Here is a 23,535-nt window from a genome sequence, read left to right as displayed (position 1 = left end):
TGAAAAATGCCAGGTATTGGCTTTTCGCTCTGTGTGTGTGTGTGTGTGAAGCCTTTAATGTCAGCTATGTAATTTCAGGTTGTTATTATCGGGGATGCAGCAATGCTTGAGTTTTCCTTGATGTGAAATGGTTGCTGTATGTCACCTTATTTCTGCACACAGGTGAAGAAGTCTGGAGATGCCTAGGATGCGGGGACAGCATCGCTGCTGGTCAGCGCCTCTACAGGACTGTTAATGAAGCATGGCATATCTCCTGTTTCCGGTAGGTAAAATTTTAGCCTTTTTAAACTCTCCTGGGACTGTTCAGCTGGCTCAAAGTGTTAACAGGAGGTTAGTTTAGCGGCAATATCTTGCTATCACCTCTGTGTCTGACCTGTTCTGGAGCCTCCTGCAGAAAATGCACGCTGCGGGTTGCAGCCATACCTCAGTGCCTGCAGCAGCCCTTTGGAACTGACCTTCAGCTCTAACAGTCGGCTGCTGCTGGCAAAGCATCACCACGCTGACGTAAACACGTACGGGAACACAGATAAAGTACACATGAAAGCTCTGATTTCCTGGCGGTAGCAGAAGCCATGGGTTGCACATTTGTCTTCAGCTGCATTCCGGAGTAGTGCCTGGGCAATCTGGATAGTCTGCCGCTGCTTCCACATGTGGTAGGTGCAAGGGCGATAGCAGGGTGCTGGGGAAAAAAGCTGCTGATTTGGGGGAGGGAGCTCTTGCCTTCTGCTTTGTCTCCCCGTCTGACTGCTAAGCCATGCAAACTTGCCAGAAATGTTTTCGATAATGTTGGACACCTTTGTCAGCAAGGACAAAAAAGGCTCTCTGACATGCTCTGCATCCTGGCAGCAGGAGTAATGCCTCCTGTGGGTGTTTCATAAATACTCCGTTGATTTCTCTTGCTCCAGAATCCCATTTCTGAAAGGGTTTATATTTGGGAGAGTGGTGGGGTACCTGCAGCTTCTACTGGCTTCTGTACCTGTAGCTTGAATCTGGAGAGGCTGATGTTTTGGACCCTGTCAAAGCATGGCTTTGGAGGAATGGTTGCTGTGCCAGCACAGGCATTTACTGTCCTTTTGTGGTTTCTTGTTGGTTTTGGTTGTTGTTGTTGGTTGGCTGTTGTTTAATTTTAAAAAGACTGATGAAGTATTGTGGTTATTGGTGCATTTAAAAGAAAAAAAAAAAAAAAAAAGCATATCTGGCTGCCAAAGCAATGCTAGCTCTGACTTGGAAAATGCAGTTAGTTAGAATGACTTGTTAATCACAGTCACTGTTTTAAATCACTGCAAATTCCCGTCTCTTTGGTTTCTATGGGTTTGAGTATTCCTGTTCAGCTATGTTGAGTCAGCTTCTCTGAACCCTGTTTTTCTCTCCTCTCTAACAAGCCGGTGTCCTGTTATTAAACTTCCCAAAATTCTCCCAGTTAGCCAAATTCAAATCTGTGTGTGCCAGTAAGTCTGCCTGTCTTCCTTTTTCTTTGACTATTTCTGATGTAGGTCTTGATTTGTGAATGTCTGGGTGCTTCTTGTTGTGGAGGTGGATTAACAGCTGAGCTGGAGGCAAATCGTGCCCTCAGGAAACCTTACAGAGAATTTTATATTGTAGTTTATATTGTAAAATGAAAGGGTTTTTTCCCCTCTTCATACAAGTGACGATGCCAGCTTTTCTCCTGAGCTAAGTAGTAGCTTTCTGTGTTTGCTGATGCACTTTTCTTACACTCTGTGCTTTTGGCTAGCTCCAACACCCAGCTAAGCTGCCATGCTGAGTGAACAATTGGAACCTGCACTAAAGGAAGCTGCCCTTCCCTTTTTCCTAGTTCCAGGCTAGGACTGTACATGAAAACAGATCCCGGTTTGCTCTCTGTTCTCCCTTCTCTTCTGTTATCCCCAAGCCATGCTGGGCTGCAGTCTTGTGCTTCATATCCCAAAGCCAAACTTTTAAAAAGCCTCTAATGGTAGGAGCCTTTGGCAGCTAGTAGCTGTGAGTTCCGGCAGCTCTTGTGGAGTGTTTTTTACAGTCTTCCTGTGGATTAGCTGAGTCTCTGGCCTGGCACATAATTTCTCTAATGCCGCTTGGCACCGCTCCAGACTCGTTAGCTCTGTTTATTCTTGGTCAGGCTAGGCTGCTGATCATGCTTGGCACTGGCAGTAGCTGACGTACATGCGTGTCTCTGAGGATTTAAGTTTTTTGTCACTTCCCTCCTTCCTCAAACTGCATGTGCAGGAGCTTTGTCTCTGAAACCTGTGTTTACTCTGCTCTGGCTGGAGGGTCAAGCAAATCCCAATTTGTGTAGCTTGAATATTTTCAATTGTTCCTTGGCTAGCTGATCTTTAGGCTTGGTGGGTTAGATCTGGCAGAGGACGTTTTTGGATGTTTCTGTCACAATGTCTGTTGTGAATTAACTCTGAATGTACTTTTTTGCCCCTGAATTCTGTTGAGATAGCAGTCGCTTTCAAAGGTCATTGTTGTTCCATTGGTACACGGTTCCACTGGATTTGGTACAAATATCGCACAAAAATTCAAACTCTCCACCTCGATAAGGAAAGAAAGTTGCTGTCTTTTTCCTAGGTCTGGATCACTTTAACCTAAGGGGACTATTGGAAGAAGAATGTGGTTTTTGTGTGTGTGTGTTTGTTTGTTTTTAACCTAGACCATGCTGTTCTTACTGCTTTTGGTCCTTTTTTTTTTTTTTTTTTTCATATTACAAAGTAGAAGATACTGCCTTAAATTACACCTTTGAATTTGTATTGATACCTCGTGTTTTGATGTACATTGCTTTGGTGGTGTTTTTTACCCCACAGATAGACAAACAAGAATAATTCCCTCATTTTTTCTTTTTTAATAGGAATATTGTGTATTTGAATCTGAGTAGGATGGGATGAGAAGACCCATGTGTAGTTGCATGGTTTTGTTATGGACACAGTATTTTTGAAAAGCGTAGTTTTGATCACTTGAAAACTTAATTCAGATGAAGCCTGTTGAATGCATTCAGGTGAAAAATGCTTTTGGATCCAGATGAAGAAAATTACTGGGAATGGTGGTAGGAATCCCTACTGTAGCAAGCTTTGTAAGAACTTTTTAGGAAGGAAGACAGCTGAGGTTCAGTTCCTTCCTAACTGAAATAACAGAGGATGTATATTACTATGGTCTATTAAAAAAAAAAAAAAATCTAACTTAAGTAGCCAAGTAAAACAGGCTTGCTGCAGGAATCTGAAACACAAGCCAAACCCACCACATTACAGAAAAAACTGTCCAAAGTATAACTTCAAAATACTTGAACTTACTGAAGGTAATGGATTACTAATGATTTTACAGTCAAAGATTTAAATATCCACTATTTAGTTTATACCCCAAACTAGTTAATTAAAAACAGAAAATCATCGGGAATTTGAAGAATGAAAAAATTCATCTTCTTTTTTATGGAAGACAAAAAAAAAAAAAAAAAAAAAAGGAAATTCTATATTGATACTTCTTTTTTTTTTTTTTTCATTAGTAGGTCTAAAGAATCAAGGGACTGAAGATGATGGTGACCATAAACTATTAATTCAATTTAGAAAAGAATTTCATTTTTGCTTAATATACCAGCTTTTTATGCATATACAACCCAGTTTGACCTGGAGAAAAATCCCGAAGGCATTATGAATTCTTTTTAAAAAATATGTTATGAAATAGTTGATGCTAAGTTAATCATATAAACAGCTGATTAAAAAGTGTAAGCTTTTGATATCTAAGCATAAATTAAACCTTTTAATGCTGATTAGGGGTTACAAGATTATATTTAAACAATGTTAATTAGCAAGTTGACTTTCCAGTAAAACATCCTGGCTACAATTAAATATAGTCTTGAAATATTTCAGAAACTACTTATACTTGTTAAAAAAAAGTCTAAAGTAATAAAACAAAATTTGGTTAAATCACAATGGAAATTGCATTGTTCCTTAAATCAATTCACCTGACAGACTGCTTTGCATTCAGGTGCTTGCACTCTTTTATTTTTTTTTTGAACCTGTTACTCAACCATTTAAATTTTTGTTAACCTTTACTGCAGCTAGAAATTAAAAGGCACAGTGTTGTAACCACCAGAACACTTTAAAAAGCAGACCGGTTTTGGCAGAGTGCAGAACAACAACTGGCTCTGTCTCCTATGGGTATTGTGTAGTGAATTTGAAACAAGTTCTCCTTCTGCCCATTTCTTAGTAGTGGAACAAGGTTAAAAGTGGATTCTTCCCGGAATCCCTCGTTGCCTGCCCATTGTGTGGTCTGCAGTGTGACAAGTGTCCGCTGGGAAAACAGAACGGCATTCACTGTCCTGTGCGCTGAGGGTGCCCTGAGCTCCCAGCCGCGGGGGAGAAAGAGACCCACTATTAATTTGCCAGTTCTAGTGGTTTGATTTTTGTACAAAGACTTGATTTTTTTATACTGAATAGCATGTTTTGTGTGTTATAGAAACATTTTTTGCCCAGCAAACCGTAGTGAATTACCTTGATTCTTTTTACATGTGGAGGCCCAGGAAGGCAAGCCTGGCAACCTCGCATTAGGAATTGTGTATGTATTGTTGCATATCTTATGGGGGTTGGAGGATAAACTAGATGACTTAGAAGGGGTATTTTGCAGATCTATTTTCTGTGGTTCTTAGGATATCTGCTAAACTTCAACTTCTCTTTGCCAGTTTGTAAGCAGCAATCACATCACCTGTCAGTCTCTGCTAGACTGAAGCAGCCCTGGATCTGGGCCTTTGGTTCACCTCTGTTGGTTCAGATTGGTACAGGCCTTCATTTTCCAAGAGCTGCTTTTTCCCCCACAGACAACTGGAAAAATAGATCTAGAGTGTCAGGATATGAAGCTACAAATGTTGACAGATAAAGATGTAAACAAAGGTGTTATTAAGATGCACTGGAAAGGTGGAGATATTTGCTACTCTGACTCTTCCTTGAACTTTTCAGCTGTGAACGCAGGTTTATACACGCAACAGCTGAATTTGAGAGCAGGGGAAATATGAGTAGTAATAAAACGTAGGTGAAATGTAGCAAATGTAGGAATACAAGAATCTTTTCTTTTTCCATGTCTTCTCTAATTTCTGGCAGTTACAGAAAGTTTATTGGGCATCAGAAGTGAAAGCTCTTCCCCACTAATCCCGCAGATTCCTGGAAATGCCTCTTTGATGGTGTCTCCATGGGGCATTGAAATTCAGCAGCTCACTATCTGATACAGGGAGAAATAGTTGCTAAGTGCCTGTTTGCACACAGATGGCCATAAAAGCTCAGGACTTAAAAATCCAAAGGAACAGCGAAGCACTCTGCAGGTGGACATGGTCACATTCCTCAGGCCAATCTATCAGCTACAGCACATAGATGACAACTGTTTGTATTTAAGGAGCCGGGCATTCCGGTCTGAACTTCTTAGTTAACTGGTGCACCTTGTCCTTAAGGGCATTGTTATCAGAGCATTCTTGTATCAATATAATTAGAATTACTCACACAGCGCAGTGTGTGCTGGGTTTTCCAGATGAGTAAGACAGGATCCTTCCCCTGAAAAGTTTAGCAGTCTGCAGTCGAAAGCAGTGAGTTAGAAAGCAAGTGAAGGTGCAGTGGTGTAAGTGCCAGTCTTACAGTCATCTGTCAGGTGTTCACGGATCAGAAGTCACTGCTTCTAAAAATATGTATAAGCAATGAAGTTTCAGTAGGCTGCATTTCTTTACTTTGCTTCTCAGCCTGTATGAAGTCAGTAGGTCTGCAGGCATTAGCTAAGTATGCTGGAGGTAAAAGCACTCCCTCTGTCCTAATGTGCTTAGTGGTGTTGGATACTAAGGTGGCATCACTCTGCCTAAAGCCCTGCCTCTGTTTAGAAGTAAGGTGCTGTGACAAAGATGAGTTTCACTTCACTAGTCGTTTTAGTTTACTCAAGAGCTGCATGCAAGAGCTTTCACTCAGAGGTACATGCATACCAAAACAGTATTTGTTTCAGTACCTGATGTCAGGAGCTTGACTCCGTCTTTCAACACCAGTGAAGCATATGTTAGGTGTAAGTGCCTTGGAAATACAATGAGGTGTTGGGATTGTATTGAAGGAGCTGGAATGCCTCCAAACTGCACCCATGCTGAAACAAAGACTTGCTGCGGCCTCCTGAGGCATCAAGCAGATGCCTTTCCCCAGCTTATACCAATCCCACACACATACTGAAGTGCCTGCCTGTGCCAGGATAAATTTGTATATCTTAGGGATGGTAGATATGCTGAGCAATGCATCTGTCTGTAACCATGCTATTCTGTTGATGAATCTGTCTGTGGACAGCATGAACCATGGTAAACAGTGTGTCTAGATGTGCAACCTAACCCCTACTGTCTAAAGATCATAATGACTTGAATATCACAACAGCTATGATGCCATTCTGTGGGGATAAAATGATAAAATCTATGACATTTTGCAACTCAATTTGCAATAAACTTCATGTTAAGGGTTTGTTGAAGTTTTTATTTGTCCCCTTCATTTGCCAGTTACAATGTTCAGGCTTTTATCTCTGGCAAAAATGACTATGCAATTCCAAACCATAGTAAGGAAAGCAAACCCCTGTGGTGGCTGTGTGTTTGTAGTGCAGATGCTGTCAGAATTTGCAGGAGAGAAATATGGATATCTTTGACTTCAGCTCATGCTCCCTTGCATTTTGGCTCTCAGAGATAGTATCAGTAAAATTACACAGAAAAGGTCTGACCACCACCACCTGTTTATCAGCATTTCTGAAGTACACTCATTCTGGCAGGAATTCAGGTCTAGAACTAATGAATAGATTACCACCTTTTCTAGAGCCCTTTTATCAGGGCTATTATGGTTTCAAATAGGTCACATAGACAAAAAGCAAGAAGTAACAAGAGCTCTGTGTAGGAAAAGGTAAGTTACTGACTGCTGCTAGGGCTTGTTGCAAAAGTAGAATCATTTTGATAAGATGTTTCCTGTTTAAATAGACATTTGGACTATGTGTCCTTTTGCTTTAAGGAAGTCTCAAGCAAAATCCCTTCCCAGTTGCTTGGCTGTCTGGGTGGTTTTTATTACTTTGAAGTTGGGCTTTATCTGCTGGCTTCGTTCACAGACTAGCTGGCTGCTTATCACATCTGTGGATCAAAACTTCAAAGGTTTTGTCTGAAAAGTTGGGATTTATGAGGTCACGTGGAATCCCCCTTGGAGGGAGTTCAGCCCGTGGTAGCAGTTCTGTGGGGGAAAGCTTTTGTCTGTAGGTGATACTGGGCAGGGGAGAGGCTCTGCGATGCACCAGAGGTATGTGTGTGTTGTGGGGTGGTGCTGATAACCAGGGGAGCGCTGGATTTTGAGCACTGGCCCATTTTCAGCATGCAACATATAGAGAATGTGGGAGACCAGAGTGCATTCCTAGACACAGACTCACCGTGTTGCTGCTTCCAGTAGAGCTGTGTGAAATGTTAAAAGGAATTAGACCCGTGCTGGAACTGACAATCACGTTGGGCTCTGCTGCGCTAGGCTTCACTGTGCTTTTACAGCCAGGCTCAGAAACTGCATTGAATGGGAGAAAAGGAAGAAAATTATATTTTTTTTCATGAAGGGGGGGGGGGGGGGACAGGACGGGACAGAGAGAAGCTGCCTGGTTTTTTTGCTTACTTCAATAGCAAGCAGCAGCTGTCAAATCTGTAGCCAAGACTGCCTCGTCTCAGCCCCAAGCATCCCTTGAACAATATGCCAACAGAATGAGCTGCTCCAGTAAAAGCACATTTGAGTACTCTTGCCTCTGGAACATAGCATGATTTTCAGGCTGTGTTCAGGCATGCCAGGCTTTGCTGACTGTACAAAAATGGGAGGCTCAGTGCAGCAGCATATGTTTGTTGCATCGCTCGGTGTCTTGCAAACAGTTTTAGCTGGTTTGGCCACTAGAGATCATGCTTGGCTTCAGAGCAAGCAAAGTGATATAGCTAGTTGTACTGTGAGCAGGAGAGAGTACTCGTCTGTGCTGATTTACACTTCTCAGCTTCCTTTCAGGAGGTGCAGATTCAGTTAAATGCCTGAATGATCTCTGTGTTAAAAGTGTGGGAAAGAAAGTTATTTTTCCTTGGATGAAGCACACTAGGAAGTTACCTCCTGCAAGAGGATGACCAAATAAATATATTGAAGGTACTGTTAAGGTAGTATACCCCAGCTCACTGTGAAGGATTTGGGAAAGTATGTAGCAAACACTGATTTGCAGTGTTTGGAGACATGGCTAGCTGTCTCCATCAGACTCAGCCTTCCTTGACTTGTCCACCAGATGTACCACCGCTACAAAGAGCAGTTTCACGCTCATTCATTTGGCAAAAGTTACTGTCTTTCAGCAGTTACTAATGCAAACCCCCTTTGGATCAAAGCTCCACCCCTAGAGAAGTAGAGCTTATTCAGGCTCTGTAGCCACACGCTGTCCTCCTGCAATGGCTCCTCCTCCCCTCCCACCCTTGGGTGGAACCAGAGAAGGGAAAACTTGACAATAGTTAGCAAGCAACAGAGCTCGCAAGAACTATTGCAGCAGCATGTCCAACTAGCCAGGTTAGCAGTTATTCCGTCCTTCCCAAGGGTGCCACAGCTGCTGAGCACAGGAGAGGATGGTCATAGCCATGGGAGCCAAGAAAAATCTGACAAGGAATGAGCAGAAGAGAGACCTGGCATTCCTTGGGCAGCTTGAAAGAGAGGTGAGGTATCTGAATCAGCACAAGACGAAATGAGCACTGGCTGCTGCCATGTTGGCAGAGCAGAGCTGTTCGCAGGCAGTTGGACAAGTTTGTGGCTGAGCCGGTTTATCCTGTACTGAAGATGGGAAGTTACTTGTCTGCCCCTGCTTACTTCGCTCCCAAGGATCCCTTTCGGTAAGTTTTGCACAGGGTTAGCAGTGGATCTTCAAGCTGTCATTTTGCTCCTGTAATGCTATCCTAAGCAGTTAGCATGTGAGCTGTGAAGTCAGGTCTGGTGCTTGTGTGCAGGAAGCAGCTGGCCTCAATGTGGGGTCCTGTCATATTTTTGAGGAGGAGATTCTTATTGCCAGCCTCCCTGGTGAAGGCTCTCAGGTACGAGAGAATGGTACCTGTGTTGCAAGGCAGTGTCTGCGTGTTCTGGGGCGAGCAGGCTCCCTTTCAGAGCGACGCTGTGCACTGCTTTATCCTGTGCCCCTGTGCTTTGCTCCACAGCCAGAGGAATGAGATCGCCATGGCTGCTGCTGCTTGCGTCTCTTCCAATGCTACTTGTGCACAGCACAGGCTGAGGGAGTGCCACATGCTGCTGCAGAGTTTGAGAAGGTGATGTAATCTGCAGTGAGGCAGTGCGCAATCTTGTTTAAGAAAGAAATCAAGTACTTTGCAGGTAACTAGGGGCTAGCAACACGCTTCACTTACGTGGAAAGGATTCTTGTCCCGTGATATTTTGGTTTGCATTAACAAACATTGTTGGCTCAGTCAAACAAGTAAGGCTTGAGAAAGGTGATAGCTAGAGAATAAGGCTTTGATTGCATTGCATCTCCATGGTGCAAACTCTTAGTGGGGCTGAGCACAGCCAGGATTGTGAGCGATGCTGATGTGCTGATAAGGTGAATGTATGGGGAAAGGCAAGGCTGGCAGTTTCATTGTCTCTGTCCTATCCCCTCTGCTTGTATTTGCTCATTATTGTTGATCCTGTTCCTACAAACACTGGTGCACTGATTTGGGGGTAGTGGGCCTTTTGTTAAAACAACCTGTGATAGGAGTAAATACTAATGTGCAACTGCAGAGCTTCATTAGGCAACCTTCTGAAAAAGCATCCACTTCCAGAAGGAAAGGGAGCAGCCTTTCATTATTTGTACTACGTGCAGGGCATCATGCTAAGCCATAGATGCACCTTTACTAAGTGGTGTGGAGGTGGTTTTGCATAGTCAGAGCTGAAATACTGCATCGTCTAGTACTTACTCTGTGTTTTCTAACATCTGTTCTTGCTTGGCAAACATCTCTTATGTAGCTAGTGCACACGCTTCTGCTAGGCCTGGGTGAGAAGCCTCTGGGTTAGCTGCAGGCTGGGATTATGCTTTATTCCGCAGCCTTCTGTCTGCATGACTGTCCTCTTCCCCTCTCTGCCTGTAGAATTGGAACCGCAGCTCTTTCAAGCCTGTCTAGCGTTAACTGATCTAGCCTGACAGTGTGCGGGGGGGTGGATTTTATTAATGAGCCCTTCTCAAAGGGATCGGCTCTTCAGTGCCAGGGAAGTCTTTGCTTCCATGAGGGTATTGGCTTTCATTTAGATGTAAAAGAGATGCCACATGGATTGAATCTCCATCTTGCTGAAAACCAGGCTGGTTACCTGTTGTGACCTGATCTTCCTACTACCTGCAAAACCATCAAGCACCGATTTGTGAACTCCTTCTGTGTTACAGAGCATCATACAGAGCAGGGCTGAACACTGCGCTCCAGATGCTGCCTGAGGTTCCTGGAGGATGACTATGGAAGGCAGATTAATTTATTCTTGATTACCAAGGATGGGAAGTGAAGACTCATAGTGTATGGGTCTGTATAATCAGAAAAGAGCTCTGCAGATCTGAAAATGGTGGCTGCATTGCAAGAGGAAACACATTAAGTGTAGTTGTTAGCAGTCCTCCAAGAGATTTGATTACCGTGCTTCATTACTTGGTAATAAGAACACCAAATCATTTAGGAAAAGATTAGCCTTTTCTAATCTAAAAGAAGAGGAAGAAATCTTCCTTCCTTTTGGTGGTGGTGACTGGCAAAGATTAGCTTGCTTAATGCCTCTAGAAGTAATTGTATTCCTGTTTCAGCCAATGTGAACTCCAGCAATGGCAGTGCAGTGATGCCACATGCTCCACTGAGGAGGAAAAAGGAAGGAGTATTAACGCTTGTATCTTCTGTGATAAAAATCTGACGTATCTCTTCAATGAGAGTCTTGTGGAACTAGCATGTGATGCATTTATCATTGGGCAAAGACACTGAAACAGCTGAAAAAGTTGTTATAACTATACCTGTGTGCTGTCAGTTCTCAGCACCTGACAAATCTAAAGCCTTTTCTAAGTGACAGTGTTTAACGAAGTAGCCAGTTAGACCCATTACCAGCACCTAGCCTCTCTGCTTGCTTTGTTCCTGTTGCCTCACTGCCCAGGGTGGGGTTCTGAGCCTTAAGCTGCAAACTTGTCCTGCCCAGATTTGTTTAATTGCATAGCAAAGAACTGACTGCTTGTTGGCTCCACCCCTCACCTTCATTTCACTGAGGGTGTGTTGCAAATTAGATACCAGTGCTTGTTTCCGGATGGAAGCAAAGTAATCAAAGTGCTGTGAGGCTGGAATTGATGAAGTGGGAGGACAAGTGTACGTGATCCTTTGGAACGTGTCTAAAACAAACTGCAGTTGTGTTGCTTTTGAGGAAACATTAGATTTTCTTAAGAAGAAAAGGGAGTTGAAGTTGGAGAGGGGTGAGGAAGGGAAGGTATTGTGCTTAAAAACAAATAAATAAAATAACCCACCTGCTTGGAGAGAACTTAGTCAGAAAGCCAGGTCTTGAAGTCCTGGTAGAGCAGTCCCCAGACTCCAGTATTGCTATCTGCATCCCAAGTGCAGGTCTGGTCACAGCTCCCTGTTTGAAGATGTAATCACTCATGGAGCATGCACTGGTACAGGCATGCACGCAGAAGTTGGATAAGTTTGAGGGATCCGATTTGCCCATGCTGAGCCAGATGTTCCTGCCACAGAGTGATAGAAATCTTTGCTGTTAGTCTCCACTTGCTCTTTTCTCCCTCCCACTCACCTACTTGATCATTCAGCGTGGGGTATTTACTGCAAATGAAAGCCAAAGACTAGTGGTTGAAGGCAAAATGCATCGCAATGCCCTCCAGGTCTCTTGCATACCATGAGCAGGGTGTAACCCTGACAGTGCCCCAAGGCTGAGGCTATAATAGTGCACGTACCTGGTAGCATGATGCTCACTTACTGCTCCCCCTGCTCAGGCAAAATTGGCAGGGCCTGTTGCACGTGCTGGAGTTCTTTCCCGTCACAGGGAGGGGGAAGGACAGGACTGGGAGCTGCTCAGCTGGGAGAACAAACAGTCTAAAGTAGAAGGAGCAGCTTTCCTGAGGGTAGGGTATGGCATTAAATACTTCATGAGGTGTGTTTTCCCCTAACACCATAGGCTACTTACAAGCAGCTTCATCTTGTTTGGCAGTCTCTTGAGATATTGGAGAACGTCTCTCTGTTGGAGCACAACCAGCTTCTCATATCACCACGCTTGTTACAAGCTGGTGGAATTTACAAGGAATGCCTTTGGCACAAATAAGCTTCGAGAAAGCTTGTGAAAGGTGAGACCAGTAGCAGCCCTCTTAGAAATGAAGCATGTAAGAAGTGTTCCTCCACTGCCACAGGCTGACTAAAGTGCATTTGGTGCTGTGGAGAGAGGCACGCTGCCCGGAGGGCACAGTTCCACCTAAAAATTCCCTCCCACCAGTGCAATGAGTTGCCCTCCAATGTACTAACTGAGCCAGTTGTTGGGGTAGGGGTAGAAGAAACTCCTACCTTTGGGAAAGCACTGTGCTGACAAAGACATTGATCTTGGAGGTGTTCCTTTGAACCAGTTAATGGTTACTAACCTGCCTTAAGTGCTGCACTCAGAAATGGCCAATACCAGACTAATTTTTCTTTTAAAGCCTGAGAACATGCTGCCCAGGGCTAATGGAATAATCTCCAATGATGCAAGGGCTGAGGGAATGTAGTCCTGTCTGTGCCTTATCTCTCCGTTAAGTCACACCTCTGTGCTGCAGAATTTAAACTCCCTTGCCCAGTATGTCCTGCTGAGGCAGGATTATTTGGTGTTCAGGCCTGAAGATCTGGGTTCTGCTTGTGATTTGCAGAAATGATATCTGCAACAGAATTGCTGCATCTCTTTCCTTGTTTGGGGATTTGGTTTGTTTCCTTTTTGTAGATAAGGGATGAATAATCACTTCTCGGAAAGGGAGCTGCTGTTGATGTCTGAGGGGCAGGTGCTCTGGTGCAAGGTTTGATGCTGTAGAAACACTGCCTAGGCAGAAATGTAGCAGAGCCATCTTAGTGCTGGGCGAGCCTGCAACTGGAAACCCGCATACTCCCGGGAAGAGGGAGAAAGGAGTAAAATTTATATGACATAATTTGTAAACCAGCTGATGTGTTTTAAGAAGTGGATGGAATTTGTTTGAAACTTTGAAAGTGCGTCTTTGCCCTTGAATTGTTTGGTACCACCCCTCCTTACAAACCTTGGTGCTAATCTTGACTTGAAAATGCATTGCCAAGTGGTTGGATTTAGTACGTCAGTGACCAGAACAGCCAGCAGTGAGCTGCTGCTGAATGTGTTTTCCCCACGTAGGAGAGAACATTCTCCATTGAACTGGGACTTGTTGCTAACAGGAACCTTGTTCTTTTGTTTCCTTCAAGGTGCTCTGAATGTCAGGATCCCCTCACGAACTGGTACTACGAGAAAGATGGGAAGCTGTACTGCCACAAAGACTACTGGGGGAAGTTTGGGGAATCTTGCCATGGCTGCTCTCTGCTGATGACTGGTCCTGTGATGGTAAGGACTCTGACATACCTGCCTCCAACTCCTTGTCCTTGGCTGGGAGTTGTCCTGGCTATTCAAATATCAAACTGAAAGTAACAGTCTCCTTGCTACTCAGCTTTTGTGTCACAGGTAAACAAAGAGGCTTGTATGTGCGTTGTCTAGATAAAGATTCATTTTGAAGAGGAGTAACTCTTAAAGGAGGGTGCTGTGAGGATGTGAAGCTTAAGAACAAAGAGAGCAAGGTGCTGAAACGCACAGATACGAGAAATAGAAGGGTGATTAATGGGACACTTGTTCAGTTTCTGTAGCACAGTGTTTGGGTTTCTCCATAGGGGGGGGGTTTCCACTGCCCTGTAGTGGATACCTCTCAGCTCGGGATAAGTGATGGGTTGTGGCTTTGGGCTAGATTGCCATCCAGATGCCAGCTGGGCTATAGCCAAAGTGGTTTTCTGGCCAATGGTATCCTGAAGTGGTGTTAGTCCTATTTGTTTTGAAACACTGAACTCTGCCTGGACAATACGGGGCTCACCTAAATATTCCACTCCTTGCCACAGCCTTGCAAATATTTAACCTTTATAACTGTCAAGAATGAAACATGGCCATTATTTTCTAGGGCCTAAATAAAAGCAGTATGGTACTCAGTACTGAGACCATTTCTCATTGTCTGCCTGAATCTTTGCGAAGTATCATCAATAAGGGAAGTTATTACAAGGAAAACAGAAAAACAGATCTCAATGAATAAGAATAGTCTTTAAAGGTATTTTGTTGTCTCAGCTTGCCTTATTTTTTTCTGTCAGCTGACTGGTAAGTATATAAATTTGTGCGTTGCCTGTCTGCCAAAAAAAAAAAAAAAAAAGCCCTTTCAGCTTTATTAATTCAGGCGTAGCATTAGTTGTCATGCCAAGAGCAACTGAACAGGAAGGTTTAATATCTTGTTTACTAGTCTGCAGCAGGCTATCAACTATTTTTGATAGTTGAACAGCTGCCAAATATAACAGAGGTTCCTGGGACACAAGCTTTGCTTTGCGTGTTGATATGTTTGTTTCAGAGAAGTTTTTTAAACAAGGTGCCAAGGATGAGGTTCAGGAAAGGTAGACTGGGCTAATTTAACTCTGAAGTAAAAGAATGCCACTTGGCTGTGAGATCTGAATGAACAAATTAATGAGAAGAAAGCAGGAGCTGCAGCTGCTGATTGCTTTTAGTTCTACTAAGCGCTTCCCTTTTCTGTCTGTAGGTGGCTGGCGAATACAAGTATCACCCCGAGTGCTTTGCTTGCATGAGCTGCAAAGTGATCATTGAAGATGGGGACACTTACGCGCTCGTGCAGCATTCCACTCTCTACTGGTAAGATGGAGCTGAATGCTTTGCCACTGGGAAATTGCGTTGTTACCTGCTGTATGTTTAAAGCACGTTTATCTGGCTCTGTGTGGGTCAGCTTAATGCCATGGTAAGGAATGCTGGGAAGCTGCCTTTTGTGGGAGGGAGGAAGGAATGGAGTAAGCACAAAAACTATGGATTAGGGTCAATGACAGAACGTGGAAGTGTGAGGGTGGCAGGGAGGGGAAGGACACTGCCATAACGACTTTCTTCACTTCTTTTAGTGGAAAATGCCATAACCAGATTGTGCTGACACCGATGATAGAAAAACACTCCACTGAGTCTCTGCGTGAGCAGTTGCCTTACACATTGACACTCATCTCCATGCCAGCAGCTACTGATGGCAAGAGAGGTTTCTCCGTATCTGTTGAAGGTGGCTGCTCCAGCTATGCCACTGGTGTCCAAGTGAAGGAGTGAGTATGACAAAGCTGTGTGCAAAGTTCATGCCTGTTCAGAGGGAGCAGGTAAATCTTCTGCAACACTGCTGTTCTGCCAACTGCTTTAACTGCTGTGGGGATCGGTCTTGGTGGAACAGGAACATTTGAGAATTGTAATGGACTTTCAAATTTTGCAACTGGGCAAATGAAGAGCCCTCCCCAAACCAGCTCAGACCGAAGCACTTACTCTAGTAGAGATTAGTATTCGTAATAAAGATTTTACTTCAAAATACCAATTCAAAATGAAGCATCAGAGATCAAGTATTTTTTATAATTCTGCCTAAAATGACTTTTTTTCTCCCCGCTATAATTCCCATGTTTAGAGTTAACAGGATGCACATCAGCCCAGATGTCCGAAATGCCATCCACCCTGCAGACCGTATCCTGGAGATTAATGGAGCTCCTATTCGTACACTACAGGTGGAGGAGGTATGTAGAGTTCCGTTCTGAAGCCTCCTTTTCATCAGTCTTTCTAGAACTTTCCTGTCTGTTGGCACTGTTCTCCCACCCTACGTAGTGTGTGTGTGTACAACCATAGTACTCATGGTAACAGTACTAACAGAAATGAAGACAAACTCTGCTGCCCATCCCAACTGAAGAGGGAAGTGTAACAAATGGAAATGCAGTTAGGGTGCAGTTTTGAATTTGTGGCATTCAGTCACAAGGGAAGATAAGGGAAGCATCTTAGAGGACAGAGGCTGCGAAGACCCTCCATGTATTACTGGTGAAGTCTGATGTTCTGATCACTTTAGAGGCAGCTAGTAATAGACAAAGGCTTGGCTGATCATAGGGGTGAGTTTCCCATTGCAAAAAAAAAAAAAAAAAAAGTATTTGGTGTCTATATTTACAAGTAAATGCTTTGTACAGTTACCAGGTGATGCTGCAAGTGTGTAGTGAGACCACCATTACCTGCACTACACAAAGGTTTTATATTCTGTTGGTATTGAACAGAACAGTAGGAGCACAACGGCTTTTGCAAAGCTGTTTTCTACAGCATTGTTCAGGATAGAATCCTGAGTAATTTTCAAACACTTCTCAGAAAAAATAAATATGTTTGGTCTCTTGTAGCTAACCAGAACAGAAGAGGCTTTGGATAGCATGAGAAATTTCTCTGTCACAATTTCTTGGCTTGTCTGGTAGACAACTGTGGTGTGTGTAATTAAACCACAACTATGGAGTGATCTCACTGAACTCTCTGAAGGGCATTCTTCTCTGTCTCCTCTATCTGCTATTATTCATGTTCCTCCTATCTGCTATCATCCTGTTCTTTGGTTTGATTGCAGGTGGAGGACTTGATTCGCAAGACAAGCCAGACGCTTCAGCTGCTGATAGAGCATGACCCTGTTTCACAGCGCTTAGACAGGCTTCGTTTGGACTCACGGCTTCCCACCCACATAAAGCCACCCATTTCCCCCCGCTCCATCTCTCCACTGGACATCAAGGAGAATCTGGAAGGAACGCTCCGCCGGCGATCCCTCAGGTAAAGACCTGAAAGCATGGTCTCTGACCTTGCTTGCTTTGCCCTGGCTGGGTTGCTCTGTGATTGAAAATGACTGCAGAGACATGACTAATCTGTGGTATGAGCCTTAGTATGAGCCATTGGTGAAGCGGTTGAGGAGCTCTACTTTTACCATAGAAAAGATACAGGGTTTACAGGGTTTTAGTTAGAAAACAAAATGGCTGGGAAAGAATGTGTCCTCAAACGGAATATGACTCAGGCCTGGTATTTGGGAAAAATCTTGTCTTCTTAGGCTGGTGTGCTCAGTTGCTCATTCAGTCATTTACCAGTATTTTAAACTTTGTTTAGAAGTAATAAGAGCTTCATCTTCACAGCTTCCTCCTTCTCAGAAGGTCCATCTCTGACTCTGCAGGAAATTTTGGGCAGCCCTGGCTTGGAGGCTGCTCTAGGTTTGCAGAGAGCTTCCGTGGTGCTGGGAGAACATCTGGCTTTTGAGATACAAAGAGCACTGAAGTACATCTAGAAACTGGTCTCTTAGGAGTTAATGATGGCATACATTGACTCATAAAGCGTCCTAGCAACTTCCCTGACCTTCTCATTTCTTTTGCTTTCTAGGCGAAGTAACAGCATTTCTAAGTCTCCTGGCCCCAGTTCTCCGAAGGAACCGCTCCTTCTGAGCCGTGACATCAGTCGCTCTGAATCCCTACGTTCCTCCTCTAGCTGCTCCCAGCAAATCTTTCGGCCCTGCGACCTGATTCATGGAGAAGTACTAGGAAAAGGATTTTTTGGACAAGCAATCAAGGTGAGGAAGCTCCCCAAACATTCATCGGTTACTCCGATTAAGCAGTGTCTGCCTGTCTCAGAAACTTGCCACTGTCCCAGTAGCCTTTCTTTGCTCTGCTGATAGTGGTCAGTCTCAGAACTCACCTGGGTTGCTCAGTGAGATCCATTTCTCTGTTTTGTTCCCTGACCATGAGCATCTCTAGCTGCAGATGGTTTTGACGTTGTCCTATTTGAACGTCAGCCTTGGCCATACATGATCATCTTCTGAGTTAGTGCCTGTGTCACAGCAGTCACCGAGGCTGGGAGGGAGAATGGGGAAGAAGTTACACTTGCTTTTATAAAAATCTTTGTGAAGAAGAGATGCTGAATGAGGAGTTAAACACGTTCTCACCCACCATTAGTGTGGCATACTCAAGGGTTTGTGAGGCTGATGTAGTGAACTCTGAACCCCCAGCAGAGCCTGAATGTGGTGGTAGTTGTCAGGTCTTGCATGACTCTCATAGTTAAAATCTCCATTAATAGCAGTTCTGCTCTCTTGCATTTAAGCTCTCTGATCTTGACTAGGGGTGCTCAGGAGCTCTTCTCCTAGCATCCCTGACAGCATCAGGAGGCAGCTGTCTCTGCCTTACCAAAGGTGCTGTGATCTCCTCAGTACTCGGATTGCTATTCACCATGTTATGGGACTTTTCTCCTTATACCTTGTTCATCTCATGCTTCCACGGATGGTGGTGAGCCAGTACTACAAACCCAATGCTTTTGATCTATACTAATGAGCATATTTCTCTTCTCCTCTGCTCATAGACAAATAACAGGTCCAGGTAAGCAGAACCCTTCCTCTGTCGCATGCTTTTGTCATCTGCGTCCCCACAGTTAATGGCACAAAGGCATTTCTTTTCTGCTCAAATTACCTGATAGCCATCCTGGTGCATGCTCTGGAAATTAAAATTGCCCTCTTAGAGTTTCATGATGACACCTGTTTCAGTTCTGCTGGTATGTCAGCTTAAGAATCCCACTTAGCCTTGTCTTGTCTTTGTCTTTTCAATTCCCTTTATCTTTGGGTATTAGATATTCCTGGCTTTCATGTCCCTGGCTGAAATGTGTAGTGTTCCCTGGCTCGCTACTTACATATGGATGCTTGATTTCAGACGGGAGCAGAAGAATATTGTACTCCTGCTTCTGTTGTGTCATTCTGTTATTCCATAAAATTGTATTCTACTTGTATCAGCTTGCTATGTCCAATGGTTCCAAACAACTCTTGTGCCACAGAGTTTGCAAGAGCTAACAAGCTTTCTAAATCCTGTAACTGGTCTTGTGTTCTGGGTTACAGTTCTGGAGGTTTTCCGAAAGGCTTTTTGTTTTAAAAGGTATGATTGGAAAAAAAAAAAAAAAAGTGATAATTTATTTGAGTTTCAGATTTGAATGTTTTTGGTGTAACAAGTACTGTATCCAGTCAGAACAGTCTCCTTCTGTTCCTAGAGAAAAGGTGGTTGTTTAGTTATCTGGAGATCTTAAGGAGACTGAGCTGTCCAAGCAAAGCGACTGAAGGGACAGAGGATTTCCAGTAAAACCTGCTCATCAGAATTTGGCCCCTTTCTATTTATTCCTGTACCTTGTGCACGTAAGGCAGAGCTGATTAAAAGAAACCTCTAGAACACAGCAAAATGTTAGAAACTAGTTGGATACAGGCAGCTCTTGAGGTATTTGAAATGCTTTCAGTGTCAAGAGCCAGGAAATATGTTGCTGAATACCTACTGTGTCGATTTCTGGGTTTGCCACCATATTGGGATGTTCCTTGCAGGTAGCAATACACTGTTCCGAGGAGCATGGTGAAACAACTGCTTCCCGCCTTAACTGAATACGCTGTGCATCCTGGTTCTTGCATGACTAAATTTGATAAGCTCATTAGAAAGAGCAAGCTTCAGAGTCACCATTAACACCAAAGCATGTGGTAATGTAGTTTTGCATTGCTGGGTTTCACTCCTGATGCAAATGAACATTGGTTCCTTTCTGATACAAATGAAGCTGTTAGGACCTGTGGACAAAATGTGAGCATCACGCTGGGCAAGTGTTTTTCCTAGAGGAACTTGAGACATGCACAAGTATGGAACTGATGCCTTCGGAGGTTTTGACAGCTCAACCTTATGCTGCCTAAAGTGGAGACTTCAGCTCTGGTTCTTGGGATGCTGTTGGTCTCTTGGTATGACCCTCTGTCAGCTTGAGGGGATTTCTGTTTCTCTTACAGAATTTCTGCTGAATTCTGAAAGGAGAAATTTTATGCTGTTTTCTGCAGATTCCTGGGCTCTTGTGTTTTCTCCTCTGTATATCCTCCTCCAGATAGAAGGGGAATATTACGCTCTCTTTCAGAAGAGTTGCAAGAGCTTTGAAGCTATGTATTCTTGAACCTTGCCTGTAGTTGTGGTGTCTGTTTCCACCAGGTGACTCACAAAGCAACGGGAAAGGTGATGGTGATGAAGGAGCTGATTCGCTGTGATGAGGAAACACAGAAGACTTTTTTGACAGAGGTAGGAGCAAGATTTCCAAAAATGACCAAGCCAGTAGTATGGTGGCACTCCGTTCCACCTCCCGCAGTGAAAAAGGGATCATGCCAGCAGACTAGCAGGAATTGAGGTGCTAAGGAGGGAGACGTTACACTGGGGAAAGCCTGATACCAGCTGAACGTTTGCTGCAGTGAAGTGTGACTTGCTTAAACTGAGCAGTAGGCATGACTTCAGCTCCCAGTTCATTAATTTTTCAATGATAAAAAGTGGTCTGAGTCTGAAGCAAATAGAGCTGTGCAAATACATAAAGGATTTATCCCTTGAGCCTTGTGCACAAATACAAGTGATGAGGGCCAATATCCATAAGATGTTTAAGACTCCTGCTGTATTTAAACTAAGCTTTTTTCTTGGTGGCTGCCTACCATGTTTTTCAAAGTCTGATTTAGCTTAAAAGCAGGCAGCTCTCTAAACAGCTGACACTGCTATTCTGATCCTGGCATGCACAATATGGAACAGATAGCTGCCCTGGAGAACTCCTATCTCTCTTAAAAGTTAACCAAACCCAAGGATGCTCTCCTTAAAGACTAAGATCAGGTTAATCGCACAGTGTGGAAAAGAAGAGGCAACACATAATTGACTGCTTTAAGATTAGGGTTTGAGTGTACTCTGTGGGGCCTGGAGGTGACTTACAGGATGGGAGTGCTGTCCTCTGCTGGGGCAGGAGCAGTACACACATCACTGCAGACAGAATTTGCCAGGACTTACTCCATTCTGCACCTTGGGGTGGGATGTCTGCTTCCCAGGTGAAAGTGATGCGCAGCTTGGATCACCCCAACGTGCTGAAGTTCATCGGTGTACTGTACAAGGACAAGAAGCTAAATCTCCTCACTGAGTACATCGAGGGTGGCACCCTGAAGGACTTCCTCCGCAATGCGGTGAGTATGTGCTGAGGAGAAGCCTCGTAGACCTCCATTGTGGAACAAGGTTGACAGTGTGCTGTGGCTGTGCCAACCTTACGATGTTTGGTAGTCTTTTGCTTTGGAGCTATGTGGAAAAGCTTTTTCTTAGCTGTGGGTGGCTTGGAGCAGGAAGGGCCTTCTTCCTGGGGCTGTAGCATTTCTCTGACTGCCGTAAGAGTCCCTGTTGAGGAATCGCTGTCGCCAGCTGGCTGGTAATGTAGACCCTGACTGAGGACTTGTCTTTCAGGACCCGTTTCCCTGGCAGCAGAAGGTCAGCTTTGCCAAAGGAATTGCTTCTGGCATGGTGAGTCAGACAGTTCATTTATCACTGAGCAGACCTCCAGGGTGAGGGTTAGCAGCTTCAGCAGTGTGGTGTATGAGGGGTTGTGGATCCTGCGTGACTACTAGCAAATAGTTGTTGAGGCCTGTAAATGTAAAGGGACATACTTGCTTGGAAATCCCTAACAGTGACTTCTCTCTATTCCAGGCTTACTTGCACTCCATGTGCATCATTCACAGAGACCTGAATTCACACAATTGCCTAATTAAGTTGGTGAGCTATACCTCTGTTCTCCACAGCATGCTGTTCCCTTCCTTGTCATCTTCCTACCCTGGTTTTCTCCACACGATGTTGAGTTCAGAGCCCCGTCTTGTCAGGTTGGAACTGATTTCAGAGAGGCTTAGTGCCCTAAACAAGGGAACTTCGTCTTCATGTGGGATTTCCCAGATTGATCCTGCTTTTACCGTTTCTTCATTCTGTTCTCTTCCCCTCCTTTCCTGTGGTAGCATCTATTAAGTTGTGTTATAAGTTAGTACATCTGAACTATGAAATGTAGAGCTCTACAGCTGCCTCTGTTCTTGTAGCCACTTGCTGACTGTTTTATTACCACTCAAGACTCAGACAAGTGTGCAGGTGTGTGCACATGTGTACACTCTCTTTTGAACTGCTTTTAGGTTGCAAGATTTTTGTGTAACTTCATTTGCTCAAGCCCTTGTTCACTTGACTGGAATATGAGATGAGTATCTAGGCTTCAAGTGATCCAGGATGAAAGGCTCAGTTAATTTCTGGCCAGGTAGAATAGGACGGTCTGAAAGGAAAGGTCCAAGTTTGCCCCAGCAAGTGTAGCAAAGTTAATGGGTTTCATGCTAGTGACCACAAAAGGAAAAAATATGAGAGGAAATAATAGGTTGGAATTGTGAATTGGGTGTCATATACCTGTCTAGACAGCTTGCTACACTCGATGCAGAAAACCTTGCTAGTAGTCTTTACAGTGTAGTTGACAGTGAACAGGAATTGCAGCCTCTTTGCTCCTGAATGAAGTTGAGGAGAATCAGTGGCTTAATCTAAATCCCTTGTGTAGGATAAGACGGTGGTGGTGGCTGACTTTGGTCTGTCTCGGCTAATTGTGGAGGAAAGAAAAAAGCCCACTCTGGAGAAACCATCTGCCAAGAAACGAACCCTGCGGAAAAGTGACAGGAAGAAGCGCTACACAGTGGTTGGCAACCCATACTGGATGGCCCCAGAAATGCTAAACGGTAAGATACTGATAGCAAGGCACAGGCAAGGAGCCAGCCTGTGTCAAGGTATAGGGATGATAGGATTACTGAAAGCTCTCAGCCCCTAGTAACAATCAAACCTATTAGAGCCTATGGTTTTAGACCTGCTAATACACAAGCTTATTTATACACACAGGTACCTGAGCTGCACTTCTTTTGCAGTACCTGCCCTGATAAGCCCTTGTACCATCAGAGGTAACATTTCTGGCAGATAGCAGGATTCTTCAGAAGGGCAGCAGACCTAAACTTCCTACAGTCCAGTATCAGGGAAGATAGAAAAGGCCTGAAACAAATCTGAACCCAAGAACAGTTTCTGTTAGAGCCACTTGCTTTGTAGCTGCCCCTTGAACTGGGAGTCATTAAACTCCAGGATGAGGCTTATGTGTGTGGTTGCGTAGATCCAGGGAAAAGCCATCTGCTGCCAGCTTTGCTGAAATCTTGGGATTGAGGTGAGGGTGGGGGTTGCCCAAGTGCAGGGAAATCCGTGTTTGTTTGTTTTTTGGCATATAGCCCACAGTTGCACTAAGGATGAACTATGTCCCTTTGGGCAAAAAACTGTCCCAGCAGGAGTTGAGGTAAAGGTGAAATACAATGGATACCATGTCCTCCCAGTGAGCAGGTCTGTCTGGCCAGGCTGAGCAGCTGAGCAGCTGGGCTGCCTATGTGATCAATGTTGCCTGACGTAGTCCATTGGAGAAGAGAGGACTTGGCTCTTCTCTCCAATATTCAACAGTTCTTCACGTTACCTTCTTGGGTACTCTCCTGTTTTCCTCCTCTCAAGGCCTACAGGCCCATCTGAGTCCAAGGCTGCTTCTCAGAGGCTGTCTCAGACCTGGCATTTGTCAGGAGAACAGCAAGAATGCAGTATGACATCACCTCTACAAAAAAGGCTGTTTATACCGGATATTGGCTTGGGAGGGGTGTGTCTGT

The 23,535-nt window shown here is 44.2% G+C and overlaps 1 protein-coding gene across 3 annotated transcripts in view; it reads left to right on the top strand.

The window, feature by feature from the left end:
- Window positions 1-23,535, top strand: part of LIMK2 (LIM domain kinase 2) — a 30,023-nt gene that overhangs the window by 1,871 nt on the left and 4,617 nt on the right. For all 3 annotated transcript variants that reach the window (XM_084297121.1, XM_084297122.1, XM_084297123.1), the window contains 12 exons: window positions 163-262; window positions 13,412-13,547; window positions 14,770-14,879; window positions 15,137-15,325; window positions 15,673-15,778; window positions 16,633-16,829; window positions 17,424-17,610; window positions 20,027-20,113; window positions 20,893-21,024; window positions 21,296-21,352; window positions 21,536-21,601; window positions 22,410-22,584. In XM_084297121.1, coding sequence (XP_084153247.1) covers window positions 163-262; window positions 13,412-13,547; window positions 14,770-14,879; window positions 15,137-15,325; window positions 15,673-15,778; window positions 16,633-16,829; window positions 17,424-17,610; window positions 20,027-20,113; window positions 20,893-21,024; window positions 21,296-21,352; window positions 21,536-21,601; window positions 22,410-22,584 — 1,542 coding nt within the window. The remainder of the gene's footprint in view (window positions 1-162; window positions 263-13,411; window positions 13,548-14,769; window positions 14,880-15,136; window positions 15,326-15,672; window positions 15,779-16,632; window positions 16,830-17,423; window positions 17,611-20,026; window positions 20,114-20,892; window positions 21,025-21,295; window positions 21,353-21,535; window positions 21,602-22,409; window positions 22,585-23,535) is intronic.

The sequence above is a fragment of the Netta rufina genome (genome assembly GCF_964035555.1).
Source record: "Netta rufina genome assembly, chromosome: 17".
Classification (NCBI taxonomy): domain Eukaryota; kingdom Metazoa; phylum Chordata; class Aves; order Anseriformes; family Anatidae; genus Netta; species Netta rufina.
The sequence above is the reverse complement of the archived record's forward strand: the minus strand, read 5'-3'. Positions and strand labels throughout refer to the sequence as shown.